The following is a 22,369-nucleotide window of genomic DNA, read 5'->3' on the forward strand; positions in this document are numbered from 1 at the left end:
TGCAATGAAGAAGCCCATTAGAAGCCGATTCCGGATTGTCTACTGTACGGCTGCGTAAATCCTTTGAAAGAAAACTTCGGAAAGCACAAGGGAGCATACCGCACACCTCTTTTTGAATTGTTAAAGCAGACGGGCCTGTTCCGGGCTTGCGCAGCTGCTGCCAAAGCAGTTCCCAGCTGGCCCAGCCTGTTTGTGCATCAACAGACATTTGGCTTCACTGTTTCACAGATGCGGCTGCTTTAATAATTGGAAAAGGAGAAGCAGAGCGTATTTGCAAGGGTGTTCAGCCTTAGTAACTTTAAGGCCTGTGGACTTCAACTCCCAGAATTCCCTAGCCAGGTCTTAAAGTTGCCAAGGTTGGAGGCCTCTGGTATATGCTCCGGCATGTTCTGAACCCTCTTGCCAAGGATTGGCGCAGCTGTCATTTGCAGTTTGACATCTCCTGTGCCCGTTGAGAACTTTTAACCTGACACTTGGGATGTAAACCCTTGCAAAACCTTTAAAGGGCAAAGACATTCCAGGCCCGTGACTCAACAGCTTCGATTACCTTCTCATCCTGACTGGGTGTCCACCAACTGGGATCTCTGCCAGCCTTGCAGTCTTAACCAAGGTTGCCCACAATTGGATTTGAGGCCTTCTGCGTAGAGAACATGCCCTGCTACAAACTAGGCTGGTTTTCAGAGACCTTAGCATAATTCTCTTGTATGAGATCCATGGTGCTCTCTGAATTTGGTGATTTTCTTGAAGGCATTGTACAACCCAACTAGATAATGCCATCAGTGCTAGAAAGAAGTGGGGTTTGTGGCCCACCAGCAGAGCTGGCAGCAGAGTCGGACAGTGAGGAGGTTGGGGAGGAGCATGGACCAGTCTTGGAGAGTGGGTAAGGCTCAGACAAGGCCTCTGCATCAGAGACGGAGCTCAGCCCGTTTGGCAATGATCAGTTGCCTTCAGTGCTAGACAGCAGTGAGGCAGAGGAACAGCTGGAGCCTGTTCCCAGTGTGCGCACTTTCTTCCTCAAGCCATTTCCTCTCCCATCACTCCTTGTCTACCTCAGTTTCCCGATATCGAACAGTAGGAAACAGTCCTCAACCATGCGTCCATAGAAATGCCGCCGAAGTACAGTCAAAACGCAAACACAATGAGAGCCACACAAAGAGGAGACAAAAACACAAGTGCCAGCAATGTCAACCAAACCAGTTCAAATTTCCCCATCAATAAAAGAGACTCCATAAGAACAGCTCTCAGGAATGCATACTAGCACAACTCTCAATGACACCCGGTGATTTTTTTTATTTAAAAAATCCCCCCCCCCCACACTGTTGTGGCTTCTACATATTTCTTCAGTTGCATTGACTGCTTGTACCATTTGCGCTCCTTTTATTTGCACGCTTCATCTGAGTGAGAACAATTAAGAAGAAGTCAGGCAGAAAGCAGATTATCTTTTCCATACAATAGAGAAGAGGGTGGTGTTTTTTTTTTAAAGTAATTTCCAATCTCTCTGGTGGGCTATTATGCAGGAAAGAAAAATTACTGCTGTATCTAAAATTACCTGCAGTGGTAGAAAAACACATGTGCAGGCTCGCACGGTGCAAAGGGAGGGGAGGGCTCCTTGCCTGATGCCTTATATTCTGAGTGCATGGGGGGAAACAGAATCAGATCTCAGATGGTTTCCTTAGGTTATTTATACCACAGAAAACATGTGTTGTGCGAACGAGACAGCTTTCCAAAATAAGTAGCTGGTCTTAAGCGGTACTGATAGGAAAGCAAGAGAAGCGTCATCAAGGGAGGCCCACGTTCCGTTGAGAAGCCACTGAGCTTCATGTAGAAGATCTAGAGGTTCTCCAATTTCATGATTTAGAGCAGGGGTGTCAAACTCAATTTCATTTAGGGCTGCATCAAGGCTCCGGTTGACCTCCGGGAGCTGGGTGGGCATGGCCAACTGGGTGGGTGAGGCCAGCTTGATGCCACCAAGGGTTGGTTTCAAAAAATTTTAGCAATGGGTTCTCTGCCCAGTTGCTGAGTGGGCGTGACTGTGGCCATGGTGGGCGTGGACTGGTCAGTCTCCTGCACCATGGCGGAGGGGGGCATTTTTGTCCTCTCTCTGGCTCTCTGGAGCCAGTTTCTGGCCTTCCAGAAGTTCCGAGAAGACTGTTTTTCATCCTCTCTGGACTCCGAAGATTGACTTAGCCTCCCGTCCTTCCGAGGTGGGTCCAGATTGTTGGGGGCGAGAGGCTGACTCTGTAAACCCCTGAGAGTACCTCTGCTGACTGTCGGCTGACTGCAATTGGACAGTTCGAATCTCTCCAAGCTCAAGGTTAACTCAGCTTTCCATCCTTCTGAAGTGGGTAAAATGAGGAGCCAGATTGTCTCCAGATAGGCTGACTCTGTAAACCATTTAGAGAGGGCTGGAAAACACCGTGAAGCGGGATATAAGTCTGAGTGCTATTGCTATCTTATCACCTGGGCAGTAGGGAATATATATTCACTCAATTCCATCAGTAGCTATTGCAGTAATCCAGGGCAGGAAGGGCTAAGAAAAATGTTCATTGGATCAAGAATAAAAACTCATGAAATGTTCAGGCTGCTGCTAATATGAAAACCCCAACGTACGTGCAAATCTGTTGGGTTTATTTTCTCTAAGTTTTTGTCCAGCTCCAGTTGATTTCCTAGGCAGAGCACCTAAATAGCTAAACTGGAAACCATCCCGTTGCCTTAAAATACCTTGTTTTAAGATTGGTATCCAAAACATCAAGCTTATGTAAACAAAACAAAAAAAAAACCCACACAAGTCCAAAACTGAAAAGGAGATTTTTTTTCAAAAAAAAACAAACACCTAATTTGATAGCATCTTGAAACTTCTTGCCAGTAGATGAAGAGATGTCTTATTTATAGTTAGAAATTCTCTTTGCTCTCGTCAAGTGAGGATTTGTTAAATATCTGCAACACATTTGCCTAAAGCAGAAAGGATTTAATAATAGCACTTACTTTGGGTGTCTATTTTAAGGGCAGTGTGATAGTGTTGAGTGGAAGGATATGTTACTTCCTCATTTTGACAGGCAAAGATACCCTGATGAAGATTTGCCCCTTATCTGAGATTTCATTAATTGGCAAATAATTTCATAGGCTTCAATCAAATCAACCCATCAGAGTTCACGACTGTAAAAGCAGCTCATTTAAAAAAAAATTTTTTTTACTCACTGTACTTGCAATCTTTTCTGTGCTTTGGTGCACGACATCAAAACATTTGTTCGCCTGAAATTAATAATGGTTAATACCAGGGGTGAAATCCAGCAAGTTCTGACAGGTTCTGGTAGCGGAAATTTTGAGTAGTTTGGAGAACTGGCAAATACCACCTCTGGCTGACCCCAAAGTGGGGATGGGATGGGGATTTTGCAGTATCCTTCCCCTGGAGTGGGGAGGGAGTGGAGATTTTGCAGTATCCTTCCCTGGAGTGGGAAGGGAATGGGGATTTTGCAGTATCCTTCCCCCAGGAGTGGGATGGAATGGGGATGTTGCAGTATCCTTTCCCCAGGAGTGGGAGGGAATGGGAATTTTGCAGTATCCTTCCCCTGGAGTGGGGAGGAAATAGAGATTTTACAGTATCCTTCCCCTGCCATGCCGACCAAGCCACACCCACAGAACTGGTAGTAAAAAAAATGATTTTTTTCAAATTAATACCCACGTCTAGGTGGAATTGAAAGCCCAGGACATTTTCTTGGTCTGGAATTATCTTTCCTTTTCCCATCCGTGTTTCTGATGAGAAATGTTTCTTGCACGCCCAGTGATTTTACCTTTAAGGGCTTAACGTACGTAGGCATGAGTGGCTGCAGACAGTTACAGATGACACAAGGCCCCAGTTCATTATTTTCACGTTTTATGGTCTCTGAGATTAACGCCATATTTAACTGAAAAGACCATTTAACATTTTGCTATTATTGCATGCCGAATATAACTGAAGAACGGACTTTGCAATACTGTGACCGTTTAAAACCTACCAGGTTTTTCACTTTGATGCCTACCATATGTGCTGGACCATGAAGTCCATTCTTTCCAAGTCATCACGGTCAATATACTGTGAATTAGCGGGCAGCAGTTCAGATTCTTCTAGATTAAGCTATTCTAAGGTTGATCTCTCCGCCAATGTATTTATTAATACATTGGCTGAGATATTGACCTTAGAAGAGCTTAATCTTTGCAGGAAGTCTTATTCTAAAAGAGAATTTGAGGAATTTGTCTCCTGCTTGAGCGGGGGGAGGTGGGCTCCCAACTTTATTAATACATTGGCTGAGATATCTGTTCTGACCTAGGCTTCCCCAAAAAGCATGAAGCAGATTCCTGGTCCCGACAAAACCCCCTTTATTAAATGAATGTGAATTCCTCTCATTCACCTTGTGCAAAGTCTGACAAACAGTCTTTCAAAGGAGTATTTATGACCACAGAGCTTATCTAGCTTGGAAAGCTGTCATGTAAATATTTGCCAAATGAAGTGCTTTGCAAGGAAATACTGGGCACAGAGTCTCTGAGATTTACGGACAGATCTTCACACTCCTGAAACGAATCTAATGACAGAATGAATGAATTCTTTCCTGAAAAAGCCCCCTCCCCTTTTGTTCTTCTTTTATCACCTTCCACCTGTGACTTTACTCCCAAGTCTACCCTGATTTCTGAGCTGTTCTTTTCTCCTGGCAGCTCTGCGCAGGCGCACACTGGGAACAGGCTCCAGCTGTTCCTCTGCCTCACTGCTGTCTAGCTCCATAGGCACCTGATCATTGCCAGATGGCCTCTGTCCCATCTCTTCCTCCGATGCAGAGCCCTCGTCTGAGCCTTCCCCAGACTCCAGGACTGGCCCATGCTCCTCCCCAACCTCCTCACTATCTGACTCTGCTGCCAGCTCTGCTGGCCGCTGGCGGGCCACAACAATATCAACCTTAAATGAGCTTAATCTTTGCAGGAAAGTTTCCTGGTTCACCAGGAAATTCTAAAAGAGAATTTGAGGGATTTGTTTCCTGCTCGAGTGGGGTGGGGTTGGATCTCCAAGACCTCCCTTCCAACTCTGTTATTTTGCAATTCCGTAATACACGGATAGACATAATAAGTGAACTCAGAATTATTAGAAAACATTAGCTGGTGCAGTCTTCTTAAGGATCCAGCATGTTTTCCTAAATAACGCAGAGAAGATTGAGGTTGTGTTTCAGGAGTCAAAAAAAATCCCTTTGCTTTTCTCCTTTGAGATTGAAATTTGAAGTAGGTAAAACCAAATCCCCATCGATTTTAGCCGCCCCGAAGAACCTGTTTTCTAAGCCTGCTTAAGAGGACATCCTCAATTACCAGAAAAGTAAATGAAAGGCCACCTCTCACCTTGAAAGACGTACCTAGCCCGCGAAAACCGGTTAGACTTTCATGCCGTCACCGTCACACATATATTGGGCGCATCGGCAGCCTCTCTCCGCTAACAACCGCGCTCTCAGTGTGTGCTTGCATCTTTTGTTTTGCATAATTAGGCAGCTTGTTTGACAGTTTTCACAGCTTTTCTGCAGAAACTCTGCACGCTTTGGAAGAAGGGCCAGCTGTAACTCAAACTGGGGTTGGAGCGGTGTGAAACGGATTCCAATCGATGCACCGGTTGTAAATTCACTGGATTATACAAAAATCTTTCAGCTTTTTTGGCTGTTGAACTTGAGCATGTTTGTTCAGGTAGATCAGGGGTGTCAAACTCGATTTCATTGGGATCCAGGTCAGGGTTGTGTTTGACCTCGTGGGGGCTGGGGGGGGGCACGGCCAGCTCGATGTCACTCGTGTCAGGGATGCCTGTGGGGAACCAAGTGCTCTGCCAGCGAAAACGGGCTCCTGAGCTCTGTTTTCGGCTACAACAGCATCCTGCAACCCTCTGCCAGCGAAAATGGAACTCAGGACAGAGGTGGGTTCCTACCAGTTCAGACCGGTTTGATTGAACCGGTCGTGGTTTGGCAGCCTGGGTCGCTTGAACTGGCAGCAATCCAGGCCTGCCACGCCCCTGAACCAGTTCTCCTACGGGGCCGCCATCTTGATTTTCATTTCTGCGCATGCGCAGAGCAATCGTAATTGCACAATTTTTTTCTTTTTTTAATATTGTGCGCATGCGCAGACCTATTTTTGTGCAAATGCGCATGTGTGTGGAGCGTGTGTCTGGAGTGCGTGTGATCAAAGTGAGCACTGAACTGGCAGTAATGCCAGGAGCAACACACCCCTGGCTCAGGAAGGCCACCCACTGCCCTCCCGAGCTCTGTTTTCGCTGGCAGAGGCACTGCGACCAGTCCTTTGCTGTTTCCAGGGTGATCTAAGCACCCCATGGGCTAAATCCGGCCCCAGGGCCTCCAGTTTGACACCCCTGGGGTACATCCATGCCTTGAACTCCAGCTATGTTGGAAAACTGCCAGGCGGGCCGGAAAGGGGGGTGGTGTCAAACAAGGACCTAGCTTGGAATCCTTGCACAGCTAATAAGAGGCCTAACCTTGATCTCCCTTATCTGGTCATTCCCAGGGAAAAGGAAGCAGTCTGGCAGGAGGTTCTTGTCACATAGGCATTAAACAATAAAGTTGCTGACTTAGGTATTCCCAAGTGGCTCTCAGACAGATATAACTGTAAGAACGCAACGATCTGCATTCCTAGAAATTATGATTTGCATCCGGTAGCTCCCCATTCTTTACAATCGCTTAGAACCGTTGCAAAGGCTTCCTATCGCCTCCATCTTTGTTGAACAGGTAGTAGCCCTTTTCATTTGGAATTTAATGAACAGTCAGGAGCAGAACCTGTTCCCTTTCAGGCATTCCTCTCACCCACGCGAATCTAATTTAGTTCTTTAGTTAAGGCCAAGGTTGTAAGGAGCCACATCCTCGGCGGTGCCAAATTAAGTTCTTGTCTCCACTGCAAGCCCCCTCTGAAATGCAGAGCCCGGCTTTTTTACAGCTCCGGTTTTAAACCGGCCCCTAGCTGGAAATGCTTTTGTTTACAGAGATGGCCACGCTGAGGCTTCTGATAGCTCTTAAGTATGCATCGGCTTCATAAAATATGAAAAGCCACGAGTGCAGATTTAAATTAAGGATGTCAAGTACAATTACTCTGTTTTCCGTCTGAGTAGCGAGGATCAGCAATAATTGATATTGAGAGGAGACTTCCGGAGAGCGTTCAGGGCTAAATTCTTGGGTGGGTTGCACCTTCCTTTGATAAAGGAGATTAATCAAGGTGTGTTATCTGCAGAGATAACTTAAGAGTTTGAAATAAGATTCGGACCGCTGTTCTTCTCCTCCGGCTGTCAGGGTTTAAAGAAAAGAAAGCAATCAATCAATCAATGTTCTGGCTTTCTCCTCACTTCCTTGTGCTCTGCAAAGCTACCAATCCATTGTTAGATCGATTGCTTATAGGGAAGGGTGTAGGCATTCTATTCTATTCTATTCCTTATTCTGTTCTTTATTCTATTCTGTTCTATTCCTTATTCTTTCTATTTTATTCTATTCCTTATTCTATTTTATTCTATTCCTTATTCTGTTCTTTATTCTATTCTATTCTATTCCTTATTCTTTCTATTTTATTCTATTCCTTATTCTATTCCTTATTCTATTCTATTCCTTATTCTATTCTATTCCTTATTCTATTCCTTATTCTATTCTTTATTCTATTCTATTCCTTATTCTTTCTATTCTATTATTCTATTCTATTCTATTATTCTATTCTATTCCTTATTCTATTCTATTCTAGATCATGTGAATAAAACTGAACCCCCAAAATCTTCTTAGGATCCTGGCTTCTGCCTTAGATTGAAGATATTTGGTTGCCTTAATTTGCAAAAAGCTTTCCTGATGCTTTTCAGATAAAGAAACAATGTGTTTCCTTTCCTTTTCTTCATCTTTCCAAGAAGACAGGTGTATGCGTGCTTAATCCCGTGCATTTTTAGAAATCCTGTCTTAAATGGTATTTTTCCCCCAGGACTGTATTCTATTTAATCTTTATTATGCAATATCTATGGGCATTTTCATTTGCTCTGCAGGAACGTTCTTTTAATCCCAATTATGTTATTACAGATCTACCAACCCTGATCTGTCCTAATGATTCCTTTAAAATGGTTGATCTCCACCACCCTAAGTGAAATTTAAAACTCTCCACAAAGAGCCGGGATGTTTTCTGCTTGCCTGAGTATTAACAATTCTGATTTAAATCCTCACTCTGCCCTGTTCCATCACTCTGATCGTCTGCTCCAATGTTTTACAGCTTTTTGATTTAAAAACAAAATCTCCCCATATAAAACAATATATGGACCATGTTGCTTCCATTACCCATGAAATGCTATAGGGTTTCCTGCCTAAACAGGGGGTTGGACTAGAAGACCTCCAAGGTCCCTTCCCACTCTGTTTTTCTATCCTACTCTAAATGTGAAAATTGGCTTTTACCCCTATGTTAAACGGCAGTGTCATTAGCTGCTTAAGCATTAAATCATAATTAGAAACCCGACTCAGCAGCGTTCCAATGTTACTTGACTTGGTCATTATTCCTGTCCACTTGTAACCATCTCGGCATCCTTCGGCTAGGCAGATTTCTTTATCAAACCTCTACTTGCTGATCCAAATCGCGAGGAATAACAGGTGTTGTATTTCCACAGAGAGCTGCCCCATCCGCCACAGAACCTGTTTGCCGCTCTGAATTCCTCCTTCAGCCGCAGTGTCATTCTCTCCTGGGTGAGACCCTTTGATGGAAACAGTCCGGTTCTGCATTACATCGTCGAAGTCTCTGAGAACAGTAAGTGATGGCCGAGACCTCCCTTCACCTCCGATATCTACATTTAGCTTCCGCTTAGATCCTGAACAAAGTGCCTGGCGTCTTTGCGTTGCTTCTGAATTCCCTTTTTAACAACCAATGTCTGGTGCCTCCATTGTTTAATTGTGTTTCTGATCGGTATTCTGTGCAAAACTGGATAAGATTTAGAACTAAGAACGAAGGAGAAATTTCCTGACAGTGAGAATAATTAATCAGTGGAACAACTTGCCTCCAGAAGTTGTGAATGCTCCAACACTGGAAGTTTTTAAGAAGATGTTGGATATTCATTTGTCTGAAGTGTTGTAGGGTTTCCTGCCTGAGCAGGGGGTTGGATTAGATGACCTCCAGGGTCCGGTCCAACCTGTTATTCTATTCTATTCTATTTTCCCATTCTGAGTGGTCAGAAGCAATCCAGCATATAAACCTTTCCCGGAATCTAACCGATTGACTAAGGCAGGATTGTCAACTGGAAAATGTAATAATTCACCTCTAAAATTCAGTAAGAAGCTCAGCAGAGATTTGATAATATCCTACAAAAATTGCTTTGGTAATCCTGGAGAGGATGAAGTGATGGGTTTTTTTTTTCCTGAACTCTCACACGCTGTCAGACAAATCCTATGATTTTATTTGATAACATCATAATCTGCCAGCATATCTCAGTGCCCATCAAATACATGCACCTCGCTTGTGCTTTGTATCTGAAAGCACACATACGAAAAAGAGAGAAATTCTAACTTGCAAAGGAAGACAGGGGCAGAGTTCAGGGGTGGGTTCTGGCAGTCACTACTGCCGTTTTCCTCATGGGCATGCCATGCGCACATGCACAGTGCAATAAAAATTGCTCTGTGCATGCGCAAAAGCAAAAAACAAGATGGCGGCGACCCAGGCCGTCAAACCACTACGGAAACGGTCTGAACTGGTAGGAACCCACCATTGGAAGAGTTACTCTCTCTCATTCTCCAGGAGTCAAGGGATATTTGTCGAGAGGATGCTGTGGGATTTGTTGGTTGTGAAAAACTTAACACAAGAGTTTGGTTTTATTTATTTATTTATTTATTTCTTAGATTTTTAGACCGCCCCTCTCCCAAAAAGGGACTCGTACAGTGCATCTCCTCTCAAATGGGGTTCTATATCTCAGGTTCGGAGGCCATCTCTGCATAGGGCCTCAAGCCTATCACATATTCTATTGTGGAAAACTAGGGGGGGGGATTGTATGGCGCATGGGAGATATGTAACCATAATAACATTCTTCCTCAGAGAGTCAAGGTCATTTTGTCCTTGCACCTGGACTGGCGTGGATGGGAGGAATCTTCCTTCATGACAGTGGCTGTGTCAGGTTTCCTAAAGATGCACTAATTGATTCATGAGCCTCGAGCCAAGTTTCAAAAGAAAACCAGTCATTTATTAGGAGCCTCATTTCAGCAATACCCTATTGCAGTCAGATCTAAACCTCATTTGAATTATGGCTGAACTTTACCCCTGTTCCTTCCTTCCCCTCAGTCTGTGCGATAAATCACATTCTCCAACTTTATGAGTTGACAAGCTGATTGGGGCGTGTGATGGACATGTGGGTGCTAGGGCAGGGTCTTCAACTTTCAACTGGGTGGGGAAAACCTAGAAACTTTCCGATTCTGGTTTTCCCATATTTGTCAACATGGCATTTCTAATAAATTGGAACTTTAAGGAATGTCTATTTATCTGAGGATGCTATTTGGAATCCTGACACTATAGTTATCTCGAGTTTCTCTCCTTTTGATTTCCAAAGCTTGATTGGCTTTCTAGTAACATATAGCTTATAGCCCAAACAAAATCTGTAAATCAATTCACTATTATTAAGAGCAGTTGAGGAACCTGAATCTTCTAACGTATGAATTTAAGGCAGAGGATGGTAACCTATAGCTGCTAAATTTATATTTGGGGGTTGGGGGTTGGGGGTAGATTGTAGGAATTCCCTCCAAGTACAAGTTTTAAAAATCAGAGTAGTAGTTGATTCTGCGCAGCTTACAAGATGACAATTATTATTCAAAACAGATACACCGCATTACTAAATACTTGGTTGGCTTCCTTTAAACGAGACAGAGAGAAAGAGTTCTATATATTCATTCTCAAGAATACTCTCAGGTTAGAGGAATTACAGTAGAAAACCTCACCGCTTAGTATAATTTTGGTGACACACATGGGGATGTATTTTATCGCCATTTGAATACCGCCTTCCATCTCTATTTCAGCAGAGAATTGGGATTTATGCAAGCCTTATCTGTAGATACGTTCTGGTCAAAGTAATTTGCAGAAGAGATCATTTCAGTCCCAATCACTGTAATGAATAAAAATTACAGATGATTTAATTTAAGTGATTGTTTTAAATTGGCCTGTGTCAGCTTGGTGCCCTCCAGAATGGTAGCTCCCGAGCTTCTGCTTAGCATTTGGGGTAGATAAAATGCTCTTTTTACTTAGGAGTTAGGATTTTGGATCCCTGCAAGGCGATTTTCTCAAAGCATGGTGGAAATAGCTGTCCAGGGCACAGGAAACAACAGTGAGGACAGTGTGAGGAAGCAAAAGGTCCTTCTCTCCGTCTTCCCTTTTCCTCAGAATGCAGAACATTTCAGTGGCATTAAAATAGAAATTTCTGAGAGTTGCATTCATGACACAGAATACTGGAACCCTTCGATGCCATTACCACTAGAATAGAATAACAGAGTTGGAAGGGAGCTTGGAGGTTTTCTAGTCCAACCCCCTGCTTAGGCAGGAAACCCTACATCACTTCAGACAAATGGTTATCCAGTCTCTTCTTTAAAACATCCAGTGTTGGAGCACTCACAACTTCTGGAAGCAAGTTGTTCTACTGATTAATTGTTCTAACTGTTCAAGAAATTTCTCCTTAGTTCTAAGTTGCTTCTCTCCTTGATTAGTTTCCACCCATTGCTTCTTGTCCTGCCTTCTGGTGCTTTGGAGAATAATTTGACTCCCTCTTCTTTGGGGCAGCCGCATAGATATTAGACTTCTGCTATCATGTCACCTTCTTTTCATCAACTAGAGATACTCAATTCCAGCAACCATTCTTTATATGTTTTAGCCTCCAGTCCTCTAATCATCTAATCGTTGCATGCATGCAACTCTGAGTAGGGTCAATAGAGTTATTGATGAATGGCATGGAAGAGAGGGTAGCCATGCTGTTCCACCTTCAACCTGGAGCACAACTCAACCTCTGGAGTAAGCTCCAGCTGTCTTTTATGGCCGAGATAACTTTGTCTCTACAGAGTTGAGTTTGTGATCAAACACTCTCTATCTATCATGGGGTCCTTAGGAGTGAAACATTTCAGGCTGTGCCCATCACAAGGGAGAAGAACCTGGCAGGAGGACCTCTTGTTGATGTTGATGTGACAGTTGATGCCAAGTGAGAGATGCTATGATGGTCCACTGTGTAACTTTGAACTAATGCTGGGATTGGCCAAGGGACGGTTGCTTAGGAAGGACAAAGGCACAGAAATTGCCTCTTCTTCTGAAAGCAAAAATAGAAAAGAGTCAGGAGAAGTAATCCAGTCCCTGGAATTGCCGTGTTCTTTTTTATACATTGTTCAATAAATGGTTTCGGTATCCAGCCTTTTCGTCGGGTTGATTCTGCGCTTCAGGGAGAAGCAGCCTTTGAAAAGGGTTAGTTTGATGATTAGGAGAAACTTGCTGTTTAATTTTTTTTTTTCAAAGGTCCTCCGTAAACCGAGTCGGTCCTTGGGCTGTGTGAGAAAGACCATCTTTTCCTTCAAACCGCTATTTTCCTTGCCTGGGAGATGAATAGGGTTTGTTTATATTAGTTTTTAGCTTAATCTCTCTTCTTGCCAGATCTTTTATCTTCCGCCAAGAGGGCGAGAGAAGGGGAAAAAAAAGACTAAAGCATTCTACAGATGCGGCATATAAACAGAGCACAATTCCACGTCAGTGGAGAGATTAATAGGCCCAGTTGTTGCTCAGTTGATCGAATGGCTCAGGTTAAGCACTCTTGAGTGGTGTTTACACTTGCAGTAAACAAATGGAACAGAATAGCTTCAGGAAACAGACCTGGTGACAATTAGCTCATTTATGGCCATTCAATATTCTAGTTAGTGTCTGCTCTTCCATTTTCTTGATTAAACTTCTTTAAGTTGCTTACTAATTCCGCCCGGGCTTCCTTTTCTCCTTCTTATTCATTTTTGTCACACTCTTCGGACACCAACACAGCGACAAATCCTCTTTTGATTCATAGCAGCTCATCTGTAAAAGGCTGTAAGAACAATCTACATGCTTCATGGAAGATGGAGAAATTGACGGAACAGGGATTGCTGACAATCCTTAACCTAGACTGATTGTGGCTCCCTCACCAGAGGCAGGTGGGGAACCCTTGAGGGTTGTGGTCCCAAGATATCTGAAGGGTCATAAGTATCTCCCCACCATCAAGAGCAAACACAGCCAGGACATAATATTTGTCTAGCAGCTGTGGGCCAGGGTTGACTCTGCAGCATCTTATCATACCGATGAGAGAAATACAATACAATACAATACAATCGTAGAGTTGGAAGGGACCTTGGAGGTCTTCTAGTCCAACCCCCTGCCTAGGCAGGAAACCCTATACCATTTCAGGCAAATGGCTATCCAACATCTTCTTAAAGACTTCCAGTGTTGGGGGATTCACAACTTCTGGAGGCAACTTCTGTTCCACTGATTAATTGTTCTAACTCTCAGGAAGTTTCTCCTCGGTTCTAAGTTGCTTCTCTCCTTGATTAGTTTCCACCCATTGCTTCTTGTTCTACCCTCAGGTGCCTTGGAGAATAGTTTGACTCCCTCTTCTTTGTGGCAACCTCTTAGATATTGGAACACTGCTATCATGTCTCCCCTAGTCCTTCTTTCTCTTAAGCTAAATGAATGCCAGGCAGATGGCTTAATAATAATAATAATAATAATAATAATAATAATAATAATAATAATAATAATAATAATAATAATAATAATAATAATAATAATAATAATAATAATGGAAGCCCGTGAGCCAAAGCCATTAGCAGCGGAATAGATTACGGCCCTCCCAGGAAAGCTGCCTCACCTTTGAGATTTCTCCTTTGAAAATGTCATTCTCCCACAACACACACACACACACATTTCCCCCCCCCCCAAGTGTACAGGTTTCCCAGGAGAGAAAGAAAGCCCTCCTAGGCTGGTGGCACCGAGCCGACTTGGCGGAGAAAGTCACCGTTCCATACCTGCGTGAAATGCGGGCAAGGAAGATATTCCAAGCTAGCTGTGGGCGAATGCCATCAGGATCCTTCGCCGTCTGTTCGGCTGCTGGGTTGCTGGGTGTGGTATTAGGAACGGACTGCCAAACAGATGGGTTGAGAAATAGGCAACCCATCTGTCCCCATCCTGCTCATTTCCTCCTTTATTAAAATGTTAATGAATACAGTTTTTATTTATTGCGGGTTGACACATGCGGTGTCATTCTCTGGTGGAGAAATGTTCCATCAGCCTTAACTATGTGGACACAGAGAGAGAAGCTGCTTCTCTTCCGCAGATTAAAAACCTCTCAGGCTCGTGCTAAATCGAGCTGAATTGAGAAGCTGCGGGGTCCAAAAACTGTAGTTTTTTTAAAAAAAAAGTTGGAGAAAAGTTGTAATCATTTGCGATCCACTCATGTGCTTAGGGACGCGGTGGCTCGGTGGCTAAGATGCTGAGCTTGTCGATCAGAAAGTTTGGCGGTTCGAATCCCTAGCGCCGCGTAACGGAGTGAGCTCCCGTGACTAGTCCCAGCTTCTGCCAACCTAGCAGTTCGAAAACACGTAAAAAATGCAAGTAGAAAAATAGGGACCCTCTTTGGTGGGAAGGTAACAGCGTTCTGTGCGCCTTTGGCGTTGAGTCATGCTGGCCACATGACTACAGAGACATCTTCAGACAGTGCTGGCTCTCCGGCTTTGAAACGGAGATGAGCACCGCCCCCTAGAGTCAGGAACGACTAGCACATACGTGCGAGGAGAAATCTTTACCTTTACCATATAAGGACAGGTTTTCAGTTCACTCTTATAAAATTCAATTGTGCTTTCTAGCAGGAATCCGGAAGGCAGAAAAAAACTGGAGTGTATTGGTTGTGTGAATGTTTGGTGTGAGAGCATGCATGGCTTTGCTTTAGACTCAAAGGAGAGGGGGACAAATTTTCCAGTTTGAAACCATCTTCCTCTTAGCAACTTACAGCATCTCCATCCACCTCCATGTTAAGCAATTTGCAAAGACTACCTTATTTTGGCCAAACATTTTTTGTTGGATGTCTCTAGAAGACTTTGGAAGACTCTAATGAAAAACAAAACAAAACACCACAAGGTTGGCCTTTAGGAAAACTATCTTTAGCTGCACAGGTATTTGAAGAAAACTCTTAAGACTTAAGTAGCGTCAAAGCACTGTGCTTATACCTTACATTGTGTTTTCTTTTTTTTAAAAAAAACCCACTCCTATTATTAAGAGGTAATATGAGAAAACATCATTAAGAAGCTTAAGGTCCTTCATCTTAGAAAAGAACAGTTAACGGAGGATTAGATGGGACATACAGGAGTAATTGTAAAGTGGATTAAAAGGTACATTTTAATTGAATTTTAATCTGTTACTTTACATGAAGATGTTTTATAGCCGATGAGGACATTTTTATAAACACTTCTTTAAGTAGGGAAAACAGTTTTTTTTTTCAAACAGTAAAACATATGTCTTTGTTGTTGAGTCAAGCCGGTTGCATTCAATGTTGAAGTATCCTCTATTACATTATTTTAAGCAGCTAAGCAGATGATCAATGGGTTGAGGGGGTGGGTGGTCTTAATTGACTAACAGCCCACTCCTAAAAGTATTTACTTGTAAGCAAGATGCATTTATTTGAATTGAGTCTCTATCTTCTCAGTCGATATATTTAGCATCGGGGTGTAACTGCTCTGTCTTTATGGTAATAAAGCGAGATCTAGTAAGGCCAAATCACTTTGTCAAGAACCCTGGCCTAATGGGGGTATGGATTGAGTTGGGGGGGGGGAAACTTTGATCTCTTGATAGCTCTTAATTTAGAAGCCATGAATAGGGGGAATTCCAGTCTGTCTTTGAATACTCAGACTTTCCTCTGAGCTGTTTAGTACTGTAGGAGATGACCAGGATGAGCTGGAGGGAGAAGTCAAATGCGTCATAAATCATGAATCCCTGCGTGCCTGCTGAAGATGTTAACTTCAGCCCGTCTTGAATGCCTCTCTTATCTCCCACTCATTTTCTTTAATGGCCAGTTGGCCAGATTCTTGCAGAGAGCTTTATTGCTTCTTGCAATAAACTGTTATACTCATTTGGACTGCCTGAATCTCCCGATTTCCCTGGCGCTCGACAGGTATCCTGTAATGTCTGGCAGGTTAGGTCTACAAAAAGTTAGGTCTACCTGTGGAAAATCACAGTGACAACTGTGGCAAAGGACGGAACTGGGGAACTGAGTTCTTACCTATTGATTTTCTGGGAGTCTGGGAACTGACACTCGGACAGAGAAAGCCTGTTTGATGAATCACATACTGGGTCAAATTCATGATTGATGATCTCTCTTTCTCCCCACTAGATTCTCCCTGGAAAGTTCATCTCTCCAATATTGATCCCTCATTGACCAGCATCACTGTGAGCGGGCTAACCCCAGCCCGGACCTACCAGTTTAGAGTCTGCGCTGTTAACCAAGTGGGCAAAGGACAGTACAGCCTGGAGACCAGTAGGTACGCTGAAACGACAGCTCTTGATGAATGATTGAACTTCATTGGGAATTGATGGTTTGGCCAATGAAAAGCAGTCCATTGATGACTGTAGAAACATTAGCCAAAATGGCATAGATTCAATCGCTGTATCTGTTGTGGCCCACTGAATCTGCAGAGCTGGTTGCAGATTCGTTCAGTGAGGAGGTTGGGGAGGAAGATGGGCCAGTCCTGGAGTCTGGGGAAGGCTCTGATGAGGGCTCTGCATTGGATACAGAGAGTGGGCCAGGGCCGTCTGACAGTTATCAGCTGCCTTCAGAGTCAGACATGGCGGAAGAACAGCTGGAGCCTGTTCCCAGTGTGCGCATGCACAGAGTTGCCAGACGAAGGGAACAGCTAAAGAACAGGGGTCGACTTGGGAGTAAGGCCACAGGTGGACGATGAATGGCCCCTCCCAGAGGAAATAAAAGAGGAGCGACAGGGGAGTGGAGTTTGCAGGAGATCATTAGTTCGCTTAATTGGTTGGTGACTCTCTGAGACGCCTTGCCAAGTTCTGCAGATATCGGCCTGGCAGCTCTCCAAGCCAGAGAAGGTCTGTGACTGTAAATCCTCCCTTGAAAGACTTTGCTGGATGTGAATGAGCAGAATTCACAGTCAATGAATAAAAGGGTTTTTTGTTGGGGCAAGAAGTTTGCTTGGGAAGAAGCCTGGGTCAGAACATTATCTTGATTTTCCTAGTCATGCGTTTCTCCAAACACCAAAAACTATGGCTGGAAACTATTTTGATCTGAACAGTGTGCTCATCTTTGCTAATTCATCATAGATCCAAGAGAAAGAGGTGAATGGCACTTGAAAGAGAGAAGGTGTAAACACAGATGATGAAATAAGATAAAGGTAGACACCTCCTTTGGCTATTTTTGGAGATTCCTCTCCAGTATTTCTCCTAACCTTCTGAAGATCCTTTTGAGAGATTAGGGGAAGATAAACATCCTGCTCCAATGCTCTAAATTCTCTCTGAACCTGGCTGGATTTTCAGGAGAGTTGGCTCTCTGAGCCTTCAAGCTCCAACATGAGGCTCAGCGTAAACAGAGAAATTACTTCAAATCTCTCTTAAATGACTTTAAATTTTATTTTATCATCTGCTTAACTGCTCCAGCACGTTAGTTGCTCCTACCGTAATCCCACTGGAGAAGCCCTAAAAACCCAGCTCGGCCACATCTGATTAAAACTGGTGCTACTGTGTTTCCCTGACCCCCGAAATAAGCACTTGGCCTTATTTTCAGGGAGGACTTATTATTTTTGAGGTGCAGGAGGCAGCTGCTGCTGGGTTGCAATATTTTCGGGGAGGGCTTATTTTCGGGGGAGGGATTATTTTAGCGCACACGCTCAAAAGCCAGATAGGGGCTTATTATCCCGGGAAGTCTTATTTTCTTGGTTGTTGTTTTGCTTGACTTTTCTTCTGCTCAGATTGATGTTGCCTGAAGAACCTCCAAGCGCTGCGCCTAAGAACATCGTGGCTAGCGGACGGACCAATCAGTCCATCATGGTCCAGTGGCAGCCCCCTCCAGAAAGTGAACATAACGGTGTTCTCCATGGCTACATCATAAGGTAAAAGGCCCTTGACTGACCTGAAGAGGCTGAAGCAGTGCACTTGCCACTTACCTATTGCACCAAACCATTTTTTTTACAAGAGCTTGTGGGATTCTTGCAGTGCGTTGAGTCAAACCCAAAGAAACTACATTATAATTTCTCATGGGATGGAAATCTCATCTGACTATTTTAATAACGGAGCAATGTTTTCCCCTCTCAAACTGAGAGAGCCTTGGTCTCCTCTGGCAAACAAGAGTTGTGTCCTACCCAATAATGTTTTTTTTTTTTGTCTTTAAAAAGGAGCAACAACCAGAAGCCCCATGGTCAAAACCCGTGTATCTTGAGATAAGTCCCAATATCTTTGTCTCCCAGGAAACTGATTAGCCAGTTTGGTTTCCTTTAATTGCATAAAATCAAAACTTGGCTCATTAACGGTCTAACTCAAGGGTCGGCAACCTTAAACACTCAAAGAGCCACAAAGGTCCTAACCGGAAGCCCCCCATTCGATTCTGGAGCCGACCGGAAGTCCGGTTTCCCCCACCATAGAGGCAATTTAGCGTTCAGTTTTTTCTTTGAAGATGTTTCGCTTCTCGTCCAAGAAGCTTCTCCATCTCTCTTGGATGAGAAGCTCCTTCAAAGAAAAACCAGAAAGTCTTGAACAAAACACCTTTGGGACAACCATGACCTGGATGACTGAGAATCTCCAAAGCTATCCCTCCCTGGAGGTTTTCATGAATAGATTGGACAACCATTCATCCGGGATTATATAGGGTCTCCTGCTTGAGCAGGAGGTTGGACTACAAGACCTCTAAGGTCCCTTCCAACCTTATTATTCCATGTTCTGTGTTCTACTGTGTTGAAGGAACACTCCATCTTTTGCCTTCTTTGGGTAAAACAAAGACAACAGCAAATTTACTTATTTGGGTCCAATGAAACAGCAATAAAGGACTAATCCTGCTAGTACGGGCGAACTTTTAATCAAGTTATAGCAGCTTCAGAACTTTCCATCAACTTTTTCACATCCAAGAAAATCTTATTATTTCCATGATCGTTAGCATTCTGCTTTCAGCATGCATCCTGAGGCTACCTTCATCACATCCACGTGGTTTAAAGCTGCAGCCTGATCAAATATAATATTTAAGAGTGGCAGAGAAGAGGAAGGGAGCAAATGGAAGTTGGGCACTGAATCAACATTTTTATTAGACAGGCTTCTTCCTACAGCTGTAAAACAGGATAAAACACAAGTTTTGTTCCAATCTTGGACATGTATTCATAATGAAATCAGAACATAAGCATTTTGCCAATCAGATAAGAATCACAGTAATTCTGTCTCTGGGAGTTTTTAAATGTGTTGATAATAATCTTGCTAATAATTTGTTGATATCACTATTATGAATAGTTCTTGCTGTGCTGGTGGTAATGGCGATGTTTGCAGAGTTAATCCCTTTCCCAACAGAAATATGGCTTCCCCCCGCCCCTTAACATCAAACGGTGTGCTGTCCAACAGAATAAAGTGAAGTTTCGAAAATCGCAGAAGAGTTGTCCAATTAGAGAATCCCATTAAATTAAGAATGAATAAAAGTTGGTTCAGCAACCTCTAAACACCAGCCAAAGAACTGAAGGTGCCCTATGAACAACTTTTGGTTGAGTCCACCTCAATCCTGGCTTGTTCATGTAGTTAGGGCTTAGGAAAAGGAAGACAAGAAACTTCCTGATGCTGGAGAGCATCTGCACTTTCTTAAAATGGGTCTACATTCAAGACTTTTCCAATAATGAATTTGTCTGGATCTCAAGTTTACATTGTGTGGACTTCAACTCCCAGAATTCCCCAGCCAGCACGGGGAATTCTGGGAGTTGAGGTCCACACATCCCAAATTCTTAGGTTGAGACACTCTGGTCTAGGGAATGGGGTCAATGTCTAAATGGACTGGACCTGTAGTTGTTGATTTTTAGGCTAGTAATCTTAGAAGGGAGCTATTGTCACCACTCATTATAAGTGCTTAGGAGCCCAACCAATGGTTTGCCTTTAATCAACACCCTTCAACTGGTTGCAACCAAGAATTGTTTCTCTGTATAGATATCGCTTAGCAGGACTTCCTGGGGAGTATCAATACAAGAACATAACCAGCGCGGAGATAAACTACTGCTTGATCAAAGACCTGATCATCTGGACCCAATATGAAATCCAGGTGGCGTCTTATAACGGAGCTGGTCTGGGAGCCTTTAGCAGGGCAGTCACTGAATACACATTGCAAGGAGGTGAGTGGTTGTCTTCCAGATCTCATTTGTGGGGAGCTTTAAGGAGTTCTAGGAGTAGACTATATTTGGATCGGTTTGCCGGTGTGGGAAGGTGTGCGTATGGAAGGGTATTTCCTGGATGTAAGAAATAATCATGGGGTCAGGGTTCCAAATAGCACCTGAAATTAAATCAGAGTCCAAGGCAAAGGATTCCTCAAAGTTCCAATTTATGAAGAGAGCCATGTTGGCACATCTGGGGAAACCCGAATCTGGAAGCTTTCCGGTTTTCCCCACCCAGTTGAGAGTTCATGATCTTGCCCCCACACCCACAACTCCATTCCATGGTCCAATCCTCCACTGCCATACTGGCAGTTCCACCCATCCAGTTTCAGTCAGGTGCAGAGGTGCAAAGACAAAGGATGACCTTGGCTTTCTAGAAAGAATTTTGTAATGGCTACATTGCATCTAACTCCATACAATCCCCCCCTCCCATTTCCCCACAATAGAAAATGCATAGTAGAATGATAGAAAGTGTGGCAGGCCAAAGATCCACAAGACAAAAAGGCTTGAGGCTTGACAATAGGAAATAAGAGAGTGCATCTCCCAATCTAGGGGAAGTTGAATGTAGATTGGGCCAATTATGAGTAAAATAAGCAAGTAAGATTGAGAGAAGTTTTCTTCTTCAATGTTGAAGCAAGGTCTAAAGTTCTGCGATCTTAAATACGAGAGATTTGTCAAGGGTGAAAATGTGTCATGGGGGAAGCATAGGCAGTTGTCCAAAATGAAGTACAGAAGGGTTCAGGAGCGATCCATGGAAGCCCAAGATGAGAAATGAATCAGAGAGTAAAAGGAATTATAAGACAGACCACAAAGAATCTCAAAAGTGCTTTTTTACAAAAGCCAAGTGGACCTTCTTGGTTTTTTAATTTGAAATTTGAAAAGAATTGAAGAACCTTCTTGGATGAGAAGTGAAACGTTTTTCAAAGAAAAAAAATCAAGAAAGTCCAGTTGCCTTTTGGGAAAAGCACCTTTGGGACCCCATGCCCTAGAAGATGGAGAATTTTCATAGACAGACCAGAAAGAGATCCTTCAACTCCCTCTCTCACCCAAGAGCAAGACCTTCTTGATCTTGTCCCCATCAGTGACATCATCCCATCACCGGATAGGCTCCTCTGGATGGGAGCCTGAGATAGGACCTCTGAACCTTCAGATGTTGCCTGCCGCTCAAACCTTCATTAAGCCTTCACCATCCAGATGCTCTCTTGATTGTCTGCATATTCATAAGCAGCCTGGCACACTTAACCTTTGCTTCTCCCCTTTTCCCCATGGCCTTCCCGTTAATGGCTCTCATCCACATTACCTTTTTGGACTTTATAATGCCACATTTTAGCGTGGAATGCAAGCGGTTGAGTCTTAACATAGACCCAGATTAGGGAACTCATGTACAGAAGCATAGTGGAAAGCCATAGTGTGACTCTATGTGACTCTAGCTTTGCTTTGAGGAAGCAACACGTTCCTCAATTTTTTCAGAAGATGCTGAGAAGAACAAATTCTCCAGAAAGTTGTTCTGGACTGATTTGGAATGCCCTACATTGTGTTGAAAAGAGGAATTTGCTTCCCTGCATGAGCCAAAAATGTGCATTGTGATTCCTCAGATATGGAGATGTGGAGGTCAGGTGAAGTTGTCCCATGGACCTGCCCCATGTGCTCATCCATGGGGGTCTTTGATGAGATGCTTCCTTACTTTCACCAAGACTGGGTGGTTTTCCATCCAGGTCCTTCTTCTCATCAATCCCTGAAAAATTGGGAGTTGGGATCCTCCTCTTCAAGCTTTCACCACACTTCAGCAACAGGACAAAGGGACTCAAAGTTACAAGAGGTTACTTACAGGATACACGGCTTTAATGCTATTTTGCGAATCATGAAGAAGAGCTTTATTAGGTTAATGGGAGTTAATATTCCACACCTTTTTTTCTGAAAGACTTCCTGGGAATGACAGGACCTCATTAGAGGTGGAATCATCAGGGGAGTCCAGAGAATCTTGT

General features: G+C 43.5%; 1 protein-coding gene across 2 annotated transcripts in view; it reads left to right on the top strand.

The window, feature by feature from the left end:
* Positions 1–22,369, top strand: part of SDK1 (sidekick cell adhesion molecule 1) — a 363,040-nt gene that overhangs the window by 224,993 nt on the left and 115,678 nt on the right. For both annotated transcript variants that reach the window (XM_081965817.1, XM_081965816.1), the window contains exons 14-17: positions 8,633–8,769; positions 16,373–16,520; positions 17,964–18,104; positions 20,164–20,345. In XM_081965817.1, coding sequence (XP_081821943.1) covers positions 8,633–8,769; positions 16,373–16,520; positions 17,964–18,104; positions 20,164–20,345 — 608 coding nt within the window. The remainder of the gene's footprint in view (positions 1–8,632; positions 8,770–16,372; positions 16,521–17,963; positions 18,105–20,163; positions 20,346–22,369) is intronic.

Source organism: Natrix helvetica (genome assembly GCF_964273705.1).
Source record: "Natrix helvetica genome assembly, chromosome: 13".
NCBI lineage: Eukaryota > Metazoa > Chordata > Lepidosauria > Squamata > Natricidae > Natrix > Natrix helvetica.